At 40.0% G+C, this 12,661-nt stretch overlaps 1 protein-coding gene across 1 annotated transcript in view; it reads right to left on the reverse strand.

The window, feature by feature from the left end:
- The window catches only part of LOC119653807 (probable E3 ubiquitin-protein ligase HERC2), a 48,377-nt gene that overhangs the window by 33,017 nt on the left and 2,699 nt on the right, over positions 1-12,661 (reverse strand). The window contains exons 2-4 of the mRNA XM_038058830.1: positions 8,836-9,637; positions 6,387-8,727; positions 6,156-6,325 (exon numbers count right to left, since the gene is read on the reverse strand). Coding sequence (XP_037914758.1) covers positions 6,156-6,325; positions 6,387-8,727; positions 8,836-9,637 — 3,313 coding nt within the window. The remainder of the gene's footprint in view (positions 1-6,155; positions 6,326-6,386; positions 8,728-8,835; positions 9,638-12,661) is intronic.

Here is a 12,661-nt window from a genome sequence, read left to right on the forward strand (position 1 = left end):
TTCGCGGCCATATTTAGTATGTTGTAAGACTTTATAGTGCGTCTCAGGTGGAAATCCCCATAAACTTATTGAATTTTTCAGTAAATATTTGTACAGTAAAAGTTTATTTTTGATCACAGTTTCGACGATAGGTAAAACAGGAAGGTTTTTGTTGTGAATAATTATAAAACTGCAGTATTTTTTGTGTGGAAAAAATATCACACGGAAAGCTTTTGTCGTCCTCGGAGAATGCTGCCGTTCGTACATACAACGTTGTAGACTTCCCTCCAAGGAAAATTGGTGGGAAAATTCATGTCTTAAACACTAGTTTGCAACTTTTTGAGATAAGGCGATTTGTATGGAACAACAACTCATTTTGACCGCAATAAAAAAAACTGCAAAACTGCAATCACGCAACCAGATAGTTACCGAAACCTCCAAGAACTCTTTTCTAGTCAAATTATGCCAAAAATAAATTATTCAATAAGAAAAGAATAAAAAACCCACTTTTAACCAATCTTCCAAGGGCGCCAAATGAATTTCGTAAGAAAGTGCTAAGCAAAGAAAGAAGAATTGTGGAAAGTACTACCCAGTCATACAAAAAAAGTTCTACTGGCATGACAAACGTCTTCGAGATGAAGTTAGAATGAGTTGAGTATCAAGTGGAGGAAGTGTTATAATTTGAATTGGATTTGCGGCTAGTGGCTGGAGTGAAATTGTTTGGGTTCCAGCAAAAATCAAATCTAAAGTGTATTGTGGACTTCGGGAGACCTTAATAATTGAACGTGCAGAAGAATTATTATTATTTTTCAGCAAGACAACGAGGTGACCCATACTACTATTATTGGATTTGCATTTAACAGTTGAGCTGAAAAGTTCGTAGGCTAACAGGAAGAACATTTTTTTGATAAAATTTGATTTTATTATTCGATATAGTTGCCTTCGAGGGCGGTCATACAATTTTTCGATACCATTTTTATAGTACGTTTTGTCTTTAGCCTCGAAATAGACCTCAGTTTTGACGATTGCGTCTCATTTCTCTTGATCGGCGCTAAATTTTTCTCAGCCAGCATTCTCTTGGAGTCTGAAAACAGCAAAAAATTGGTGGGAGCCAGATCTGGATATTACGGTGGATGCGGAAGCAATTCGAAATCGAAATCATGCAATTTGCCATTGCTTTCATTGTCACTGTCTTGATTAAACAGCCCTTTCACGCTATTTCTTGAAATATGGGCGTTTTTCTCGCGGTTTCATCTCTCAAACGCTCTAATAACGCTATGTAATAGTCACCGTTGATGGTTTTTCCCTAGTCGATGAATATTATACCCTGAGCATCCCAAAATACTGATACCATAGCCTTGCCAGCCGACTTCGCAAGCTTCGGAGTTGGTTCATCACATGCAGTCCGCACAGATGACGATCATTGGTTTTTTCATGTTTTCCTCGGTAACAGCCTCTTTGGAACGTCCACTGCGTGCATCGTCCTCGGTGCTCTTTTCGCCTAGTTTAAACTTAGCAAACCACTTCCCAATGGTTGATTTTCCTTCCGAACAATGTTTATCAGCTGTCAAATTTGTACACGTGCCTTTTGAAAGTGAGGGTTAAAAACTAAAAATCATATGAATTTAATACTAGTAGCGCCATCTGTATGTACGTTGCACAATGCAAAACGAATGAACCTTAAAATTGGGCACATGGTGACAATCTCTCTTATAAAACTTTGTTGGCCAATGACACGGAAATATTTCTGGAAGCTTTTACTTTGTTCTGGTTCATTAATACGCAACATGCTGTTACCTTTTTTCGTAATATGGTTTAGTGGCTAGAGCACTAAACTATCATAATGGAAGATCTCCGTTTAAATCTCACTGATGGCAGAGAGAGGTTTGTATCGTAACTGGATGTTAAATAATAAACGGAAGATGGAAGACAATGTCAACCTTTCCAGCGGGCGCGGATTTTAAAATTACACCAGAGTCATGATTTTTACTTTAGGTGCAAGTGAAGTGTTTGTTGTAGACCAGAGATGGGATGAGGACACCGATCGTTATGAAATCGAGGAGTTGATGTTTAGGAATTGCAATTGGTGGCCATCGCAGTTATGATTCGTTGTAATGCAATTCTATTCTTTCAAATTGTTTAACTTTTTTTCCTATCTCCTCACGTATTTATATTATAATTTCTCGTTTTGCAAGTAGAAAGTGACAGTTTGCACTTCGACGATTAAGTTGAAGTGCATGAATCGTTTATTGGGATTCAGCCTAAGAGGAAGAGAATAGTGAACAACGTGATGAAGACCAGATGAATTTTTAGAGAGTCACTTCTAGAGAAATTTAGTGTTTCCCCTCCCGCCAACTGGGGACCATTTCCATTTTATTTCTAACAGTGTTCTCAATTTCTGGTTTTATGTTTGGAAGGATACTGAACTCAAATTGATCGTCCAATGACCATGCGTGCCCAAGGGACCAAAAGTAATACGGCACGAATTAACAATCTCTTGTTGTCCTGTTGAATAAAAATCTCCATAGACAAAATTCAACCGTACTTCCCCTGAAAAAGTGATAAACCTTCTATAGATTGTAGAAAAGCAAATTCACCAATTTAAAGAAAACTGAGTTAAGTTGTGCCGGACGTTAATCATGAACTTCTACCGCAGTTATCGCTAGATTACCACGAAATACACTTAATAAATAAAACGTCCTTTGTCCGGTAAGATTATAATACGAGTATATGTGTATATTGTCCGGTTAGCTGAGTGGTTAGAGCCCAAGGCTGTTGTACGGAAGGTCGCGTTTCAAATCTCGCTGGCGGCAGTGGGATTTGTATCGTGATTTTGACGTTGAATACCAGTCGACTCAGCTGTGAATGAGTACCTGAGTCAAATCAGAGTAATAATCTCGGGCGAGCGTAATGCCTACCACATTGCCTCCTACAGTGTACTGTAGTGTTCCGTTACGGTCTTGAATGAAGTGCCTCTAACACACTTCAAGGCCCTGATCCAAAATGGATTGTTGTGCCAACGATTATTATTATATGTGTATATTAGTTGTATTTTAGTTCTCCGAATAATAATTACTTTACATCCAAGCACTAACGCGAAAAAAGGTTTATCTTAACGCTATGGTTCCACATGAAAAATCCATATAATATTCCAATAGTGCCAATCCTTAGAAGTTTCTTTGTAAAGTTTGACAACAATGTGTTGAATGATTTAAAACTTACACTCATTTACGTGACATCACTTTTGTTAATGTGAAAAATAGGGACAAACAAGGATACGTGTATAAATTAAACATTTTTTTTAATGGGGGAGATATCAAAACTAGAAAAAAAGGCTTGAAAAAAGTTACGACGAATCTTCTCCTAGAAAATAATTATTTGTAAATGATTCAGTAAATTCAAACATGGTAATACATGCACCAATGATGCTGAACGTTCTGGTGAGAAAAGTTACGATTTTAGAAAACATTGACGAAATCCACTGCATCTTATTACATAGCCAGAAACAGAAAGGGCGGATCCATCCAGACCCATCGAAGGTGCCAAGAGAAGACGAAAGCCCCAAGAAAGTCATGCTTTAGCCGTTTCGAAGTTTCCTTCATCAATGGACGAAGTTGATTCGGACGCAGGAAATTGAAATTAAGGAAATGAAATGTCAAACGGACTACACATTCCCGTACTTAGCTAGTATTATCCGCTCGAAAGTTTCAATTTGAACTGAGCCGATATCTTCAATGTAGAAGAGAATGATCTTCATTCTGCTCACAAAAACAAACATTGCCGGAAATAGAAATGATTTTGTGAATCAATTTATCTAAATTTTACCTGTAAAGGTTGTTAGCGGTAGACTACACATCTACAGCATTAATTTACCTTTTCAATGCTTTTGATATTCTTGGCATTCCGAGAATCTCATGGGCACTATTAAGGTAAATATAACTGAGGAGACGTCATATATTGTGTCAAGGTAAAATCCTAGAAAAATTATGATTACCCTCTTTACGATGAGTTCAGAGAAAATATCGTCGTTAGTTCGAAGATGCTTTCGAACATAGCCCCGGATCAAAGTTGCCTGCGTTTCCAGAGACTCAATTGAATTAGACTTAAAATGCCGACTTTGGAATGGGAGCGACGAAAGAAATGTTAAAAGGTGTAATCCGGTGTTGGGTTGTTTCTAACAATTACCGCATGGCGCGCTCTCTTGACCTAGCAGCTGGTTGTTGACAGACTTCTAACTACAAGATTCAAGTCCAGGTTAAGGAGCATCACAATTGAACAGTGCTACGCATCAACGGAGACTTCCGATGTAGTGGAGAAGGATGCTTCCTACTAGCAATTACACGCAGTTTAGGGAAGGCTTTCTAAAGGTAACATTGTGATCGTGATTGCCAAGCTCGGCTCTGACATTACCTTGCTCGAACATGCGATGGGGAAATACAGTCCTGGCGACCGTAACGATAATAGTGTGAAGTTTGCGAATTTCTACAGCTTCCGCCGTCTCATCATTCCTGGCACATTATTCGAGCACAGAGCGTGCCATAAGGTCAGTTGAGTTTTAATTGACCGACACCGTACGAGCAATCAGATTGCGCACTTTCCGATCAGCATTAGATTTAGGAGATGCTTCTTGGATGTGCGTAAGAAAATCGGCCTTGAAAGGGATCATCATCTAACTTACGTTCGCTTGCGTGTTGCATGCGCCATTTCTCATAGGGTTGGTTAGTTACGACCTCACAAATTCAGCATCTACCGCTTGTATGATCCAGTAGTCGCTCGATGATGGGAGAGCTGTTTCGCTGATCAGACGGTAGATGCACTGTGTAACCCGCCATCAAAAATGCTCTTTTCTCGGCTGCTAAGCAGATCGTCGGCCACATTCCGAAGGAGTGTCATAAAATCTGGCTGACTCGGTAATCGTGAAAGCAGATCGATGGACAGAAAGGATTGAAATTCTGTTAATTGTTTTTAGTGACGGTTGGCGAGACGCAGGGCTACTTTCCCCCGCACGCAAATTTTGGGAGAGTTTCCCAGAGAATGGGAAAAAGGGATGATCGTTAAGATTCCGTTTTGGGTGTGAGGGATATTTTCGTGCCCTACCGTCTCAAAGATAACAGCTAAAATAATCCTACAACGCATCAAAGAATATCTCGAAAGGTTGATCAACAAAGGGCAAGCTGGTTTCCGCTCCTCATCCGCCTGTGGAACATTTCGGTATTTGAATATCTAGGAAACATGGTTTCATGACTAAAGGTCACTGTACGCATTAGCCGCGCTATATCAACTTTCGCTGCCTTGTATAAAATTTGGAAATGCAGTTATCTCAACAGCTAGATCAAATTGAAACGGAAACTGACTCCCACTGTCACCCAAAAGCTCCAAACTTTCGTAAACGCCTGTCTGCGTCGTATCATCGGAATATGCTGGCCTGATAATATAATACTTCAAACGAAGAACTTGATCGGCGTACCGTAGCCTGGCACCCGTAGACGATGTGATCGGAAGTGGCAATGGATGCCAAGCGGAATCCACTGTCCCAAAATGGTCGACGAATATGTCGCTCGAAGAGCACTTGGCGCAGAACAATAGGGAAGGAGTGCGGGCGTCTCGAGAAGTCATGGGGGTGCTCAAGCGCATTTCAGGTAACTGAGGATGAAGACGCATAGGTTTAGTTGACACGCTATCCCCACCAAGGGGTAAATGGCGGCCATACCATATATAGCAACGCCAAGGCTAAGGAAGTTAAACATCAATATTTGGTCTTTAATCCAAACTTCAAGCTTTTGTACAGTCTTGTAGTACTAAATGGAAAAGTTTCTCGAATGATCACTTTCCAAATTGATAGTATAGAACAAGGAAGCCAAGACAGAGGGATTTGTGGTGACTGCATGTTATATAGCAGTCGACTCAGTCGTAAATGAACACTTAAGCCGATTCAGAGTAGTCATCCCTGGTGGGCGTAATGCTGACTACATTAACTTCTACTGCACATTGAATGAAATGCTCTAACACGCTTCAATCCCTAAAACCAAATTGGATTGCTTATAAAGCAAGACATAAATGCTTTGCTTACTGACCATATTTTACGACACTTTTCTCGTGAATCTATCCAAAAAATATCATTACAAGCTTTTGAATAATTTACGTTCCACACATTTAAATAATTAAAAAATACTTACACATAATCTTTGACGTCGTATACATATCCATTTATAATAATCCACTTCCCACCATCGATTAAATGATTTTCCAAATCACTTTTACGTACAATATGGGGTTCTTCGGGAATAGCTACAGACTTAACTGTACCTCTACAAATTATTCCGGGCCAACCCATATCGTCTGAATCCTGCCAAAACAAAACAAATATCAGTAACTTCAAAATCTATCTGGCTGTAGTTTATACATACTTGAATATCATAATCACAAATAAGCCGATTTAATGAGTCCAAAGCGTGCAAAAGCGGTATAAAATATTTCGTCCATTCAAATGATGGCAGTACATTAGGTTTGTCACGATGTAAAACTATCAATCCAATTATCAATTCGTTCAATAATGTATCGGATATGTCCGATTTTAAGATCTCTGCAACACCATCCTTGCCCTGAATCGCAATTTCACTAGCTCTCTGCACCGAAACTGTACATAAACTAATTGCACTTTGAATATACTTCCCCAGAAGTATTTCAGCTCCAGATACGTCTTCAGTTCTGGCTTGATGTATATGAGAGAAAAGCAGTCTCTGAAATCGGTGTAAAAGATCTAAGCTTGGTGATGTTTGTTCTGGTGAAGTTGAAATAAAGCCGTCTTCCACTTTACAACAGGGAGGATTGATTAATAGTTGGGACAGTCGTGATTGGGTCAGGGCGGAATTGTTGCGTAATAATTGCTTTATCAAATGTAATAGGGGTAGGTTGTGTTCGCTGCTCATGCTATCATCAGACTCTGAGTTAATTGCTTGGTTTAATGCTGTCTCCAATCCTCCTTCTGCCATTAGCGATCCCACTAATAAGTCTGTCATAAAACGATGGCCTGACGTAGATGTCCCGGGCTCTGATGGCAATAGTGATGTAAGCGTTTGCGCTCGTTCTGAAGCAGTAGGTAATAGAATACTCCATCCGACCTGCAACGCCCACTGTGCAGCTTCTTGAATAGTTTTAAGTATTGAAGACCCTCCTGCTAAATTCAATATTCGCGTCTTCAAACTCACAAGCAATCTGGAACCTTCACCTAATCCAACAGTCTTAGGGGAGCAATTATTAACTATAAGTGCATGTAATTGCAGTCTCAACAAATTTAAACACGCCACAGAAATGCATTCAGAGTCTTGACTGGGCGTTTGCCGCCCATCTTGCACTGTAACCATAGCTAATAATTGATCAAGCAACCGGAAGGTGTGTTCGGACAAATCGATTACAAATGGAACTCGTGATTCAATTCCTTGGATTGACGTCTGACACCAAATAATAGAATGAGCTGATCCACAAGCAATGCCCGAAACACGAATTGATGGATGTGTTGCTAAAATCGGCTGCACCAAAATCGGCTCTAATGATATTGATTGTGGACAAACTTGCTGACAATCATTGAGACCCCATCCAAACACTTCTCCAGCATTGCTCAGTGCGAGACAGTGGGCTGATCCGATAGCAAGGTCTATGATCACTTTTCCTTCTAATGCCTGTAGTAGCTTGGGTGTGTTAACGATTTCCGATGCACATTGAATGTTTTTCTGCTGTTCAAAGCCATGACCCAAACGACCACCTAAACTCCTTCCCCATGTAAATAGTTTTCCTTCATAGCTTAACGCGATGCTGAATTGAGACCCAGCGAACACTCGTTGAATTCGTGGAAGATTCTCTATTTGTATGGGCAATTGAGATCCGTTACATGATCCATTTCCTAGTTTTCCAAAATCACCATCTCCCCAAGTGAATACTAATCCTTCTTCAGTTACGCAGATGGTATGTGAATCACCACTTCCTAGAGCTACGTCCACTATTTTATAGCTTTTCAATGCCTCTACTATGTGAGGCAACAGTTTATCTTCTGAATTCCCATGTCCGAGTCTACCGTAAGTTCCACGTCCCCATGTGTAGAGCTCTCCGGATTTTGAAATCGCTGCGCTGTAAGTGCAACCACAAAATATCTTGCAAATTTCCTTATCCGTCAGCGCATTGATTACAGTCGGATCTTCCTTTGACGCTGTATCACCGTGTCCTAAACGACCACCATCACCAACACCCCAGCTGTAGACGTTGTTTTCAGAATCCAAGGCCATAAAATGTTTACCTTCGCAGTGAGCTGATATAGCAACTATTTGTACGTGTTCCAACTGAAACATTTCTAGCGGGGGCATATTTGGATGTGTGATAGGTAAGTAGTGTAGCACGTTCTCTTGTGAAAGTATTAAAATGGTGTCCTCCGAGAACGCCACCGATTTTATTTGAAATTGATAATTCAAGTTGAAGGCCGAATATAATGGATCCAGTGCTGGTGAGTTGGGTACATTGACCCCTACTGGCGGTTCTGCGGTAAATCCATGATTTTCGAGAGAAAGATATCGACCAAGCGCGAAAACGTGCTGCTTTTGCTGTTGTTCGGTGGACTGTTTTAGTTTGACCGTTGCCGGTGATATGTTACCCGTAGGCATATGTGGCTTTGCTAGTCTATCAAGATGGCTGATGATTACCACTGCGGCTTGCTTTATATCTATGTTAGATTGTTCGTCTTCAGGCAGTGTAAGAAATCTGGAATGTTTTGAATATAAAATATATGAGTCCATAGAATTTATAAATTATAATTGATCGGAATATCTTAGGACTTAAATTTACTATTGAAGCTTTGCGATTTCTTACCTTAGGAAGGACTCTGTTGCGCTCGACGGTTGCGTCTCGGATTTCGCGGGCATTCCATAATTACATATTCGCTCATAGCGCTTGAGAATTGGCAAAAGAGGGGCTCCCGTGTTTTGGGGAATATCTCTGTTATCGTCAGTCTCCTTTTCTTTTTCCCACAAAATCAACAACAACACAACCGCTTCCAACGACGCTCCCAAAGTTCCCTTTTGTGCACCCAATTCCAATAGCAAACACAAGGCAATATGGCGATCTTCACGAGGTATAGCACATCGTCCTCCCATAACGTCTCCCAGAACTACTTGTCGGAGAAACTTTATTGATCTCTCCAAAACTTCTATCCATAATGCAGATACTTGTGTTGTATCGAATAGTGATGCTTCTGGAAGCTCTTGTAGTGATTCCAATGCCTCCATGAGCAGTTCGCTGCAAAGTTCTGTATCCTCCCCCGAACGCCATGCTCGCCTTAGGAAAGCAAATGAAAAATTTAAAGCAGCTCGAGTACCCACTCTAGCAAGTCCCAAAGTCGCTTTATCCGCTTCCTTGCCTGACTGTACAGTGTCATTTGTTTTAAATTTCGATAATGGTTTTTCGGTAGTAGTCGCTTGGTCGGATGTAAAACGCTTTCCTGTATTTACTATTTTGAGGTGTTTGCATCTGTTTAACGCTACAAAGTACCGTTCGTATACACAAAGGAGTTGGCGTAGATGCACTGATGATAGGCTACTACCAGCGACTTGCAAGCAGATATCATGTTGTTCAGAAAGCAAAGTCTTCAGACATGATTTCTTGGATTCTGGAACTAAAGAAAAGCGATTATATAGATAGATGAATTTATTAAGAACAAACAGTAAATAGTAGATTGAAAACCGATATTAGGTTCTATTCTATTCATTAGTCATTGGAATATTCTATTCCTTAGTCATTGGAATATCTTACAGAAGTCACTATATATATATATATATATCTCGACACGGATGTCCTAACCACATAGGCCACCGGAGCAACGAGAAGACACATAGAAGGCGACAAAAACTTCAGGCGTTCAATAGAGGCAAAAGGCATAACAGGTAGGCTGTCGAATATGTTGCGATCCTACAATTATAATCCACTATAGCATGTTGGAATGAATTCAGAACCGTCTCAATTGGTACTTATAAACAAAACAGTATACCTCCCTGCATGAGCCTGCTTTGTAAACCTATACCAGGATGTTAAAAAAGGATTACCTATTTACTTATTACAATACACAACATTGCCATGATCGAGCTTTTCTTCACAGTTTACCATACCTCGGATGGTACGTTTTCACCGTAAGAGCGGCAGGAGAGGCAGTGCAATATAATATAGAAAACTGTTTTATCTTCTTCACTGCAAAATTTTCCTATTGGGTATTCATTATAGATCTTCAACATGTGCAGAAGTTTCCATGGTGGACAGTGACTGGTTATTAGTTTACCCACTCATCTTTTTCATTTTTAGTTCATGAAGGTCCTGGTGGTTTAATGTGAGTACCTGCGGTGTAGACATAATCCCACGGTCCTCAGAACCTTGCGATACTGCTTTATACTGAGTGCAGACGCAGTATTTATACCCATGATTGCGATGCTTATCTAATATCTCTGCCGCAACTAAGTGGTACGGCGCCCGAACAGCGCACATCAAGGTTTGAGTCCACAAGAAGCTTCGCCGGCTATATGGGCACAACCACCATGAAACTTCCACAAGGGAGGCAACTACAAATATCCGGGCCGAGAGCATATCGTCCACAAACTCTTCCAAAATATATTTTTTCAGAAGTCCATCCCTGCTCCCATGATACCAAATGAACTCCGGTGAGTTTCAGATGTCCTTTCTTGTTCACTAAAATTTTTGTTTGTCTGGAAATATCCATATTTTGACGAATACTTCTCCGCTTCTTCAGCGCTAGGATTCAAATCCTGTAGTATTAAATTGCTATACCCAACAATGCCTCCCATTGAGAGGCTAATTTCTTAAACGTACTAGATTCGCATGGCTCCGATCCCACAAATTGTGCTCTCATTGCCATCAATATTTCTGTACCCCGCTTTAGCAGCCAAGCTTACGAAATCTTGTTAGTATTCTCACACAAAGATCTAGTTTGGGGTAATGCGACAATTTTTAATACTACCTGATTGCCAGGGAAAATATTGTTCGCACTTCTATAGGAGATTCCCCCTAATATACAGGTTTATTCCACACACCTCCGCTGGAAAACAGGGGTATGTTAATCATGTCGTGCCATGTCACCGCATGGATCTCAGTCCCATCATGTCTTCTGTCTTAAAGTGTATTTACATCTGACAGTTCTCTCCAGAAACAAAATGCCGAGAGACTGAAATTACTTTGACTGTTTAGAGATCGGGAAGGGTTTTGTGAGAAGTACTAGGAGGTTGGATAGTGACTTTAAAGCAAATGTCATTGACTTCAAACCTATGGCCATGCCTCATTGGCTTTGCAAATATCAGAAATTTAATCATAAAATTGAAAAAAGAGCAAACCTTGACTCCAATCACTACATGGTAAAAAGCGTCCACAGATGCCGAATATCAAAGATCGGCGGAATAAAATCCAACCCACTTAAAAAATTGGATGTGGGAAAGCTAAAAAATGATTTAATAGCAAGGACGATTAGGTCCTATTCTTCAGAATCTCACGGAGAATCCTATAAACGACACCTGGTATGACCTAAATTACGCTATCAAAACAGCGGAAGAAATGGTTAAATGTGAATCCCGGCGCTGGAGTAATGATTGGTTTGACGATGATGTCAGGAAACGTTTGACAAGAAAAACGAGGCATACAAACGACATATAGAGCGAAACACAAGAACGAGGGGAAAAAATTAGGAAAATCTTCGACGAGCAGCCAATGAAATGTTAAGGCAAAAGAAGCGAAGGCATACTGGGAATTAAAAAAAATGACATCATTGCGAGCAACAACAAAATAATGGAAGAACCTGAGGCCTAGATATCAATCCAAAAACACCCTATGTAAAAACAGAAACGGAACAATCATTGAAGAAAAATGAAACACGCGAAAGATGGGTATCTTATTTCATAGAATTGAGGAGTTCGTCGCACAACTCATTCACCAGATCTTACAAGAATTATGGTGAAGCATAGAAATAGTCATCAATCAAATTTTAAACAAGTCAGGAAATCGGATTTTGGGCGCTTCAGAAATGAAAGGTTTTGTTTGTTTCTTCTGTGAATTATGTATACGGATTTAGCATGTCTGACTACTCACTTTAGTGTGATATTGATATTTAGTTGCAGTAAATTTACAGGGTAAAGTCAACTTTGAGCTACTGTGACTTTGTTAGTAATAATATGCTTGATTGATCAAACTTGAGGATAATATGCTTCATATTACATTTTATACTACTACCAATTTTTATAATTCTGGGATATACTTAAGGGGGGTTTACTCAATTTCCCCAAAAATATGGTAATATACTATACTCCCACCCCTCCCACTCCCCGCCTTTCTAATAAATCTCAAAACTAACACCGGCTAATCGAGACCTTTCATTTGATACCTCACATGACTATATTCACCCCCCTTTTACATGTATGGGGACCCCCCTAAATCTTAACGTAGAAGGATATCACTCACTACATGTCTGGACGTTCACAGTTCCCACCTTCTCACCAAATTTGAACCGATTTTAATAAGGTCTTGTTTGTTTGAAGAATTAGACTGTACGGCAATAAAACAATTGGTGAATATCAAGGAAATTTGCGGACTGGAAGATCGACAATTAACCAGCTATTTATGGTCAAACAGGTGCTAGAAAAATTCT

The sequence above is a fragment of the Hermetia illucens genome, chromosome 4 (assembly GCF_905115235.1).
Source record: "Hermetia illucens chromosome 4, iHerIll2.2.curated.20191125, whole genome shotgun sequence".
Classification (NCBI taxonomy): Eukaryota; Metazoa; Arthropoda; class Insecta; order Diptera; family Stratiomyidae; genus Hermetia; species Hermetia illucens.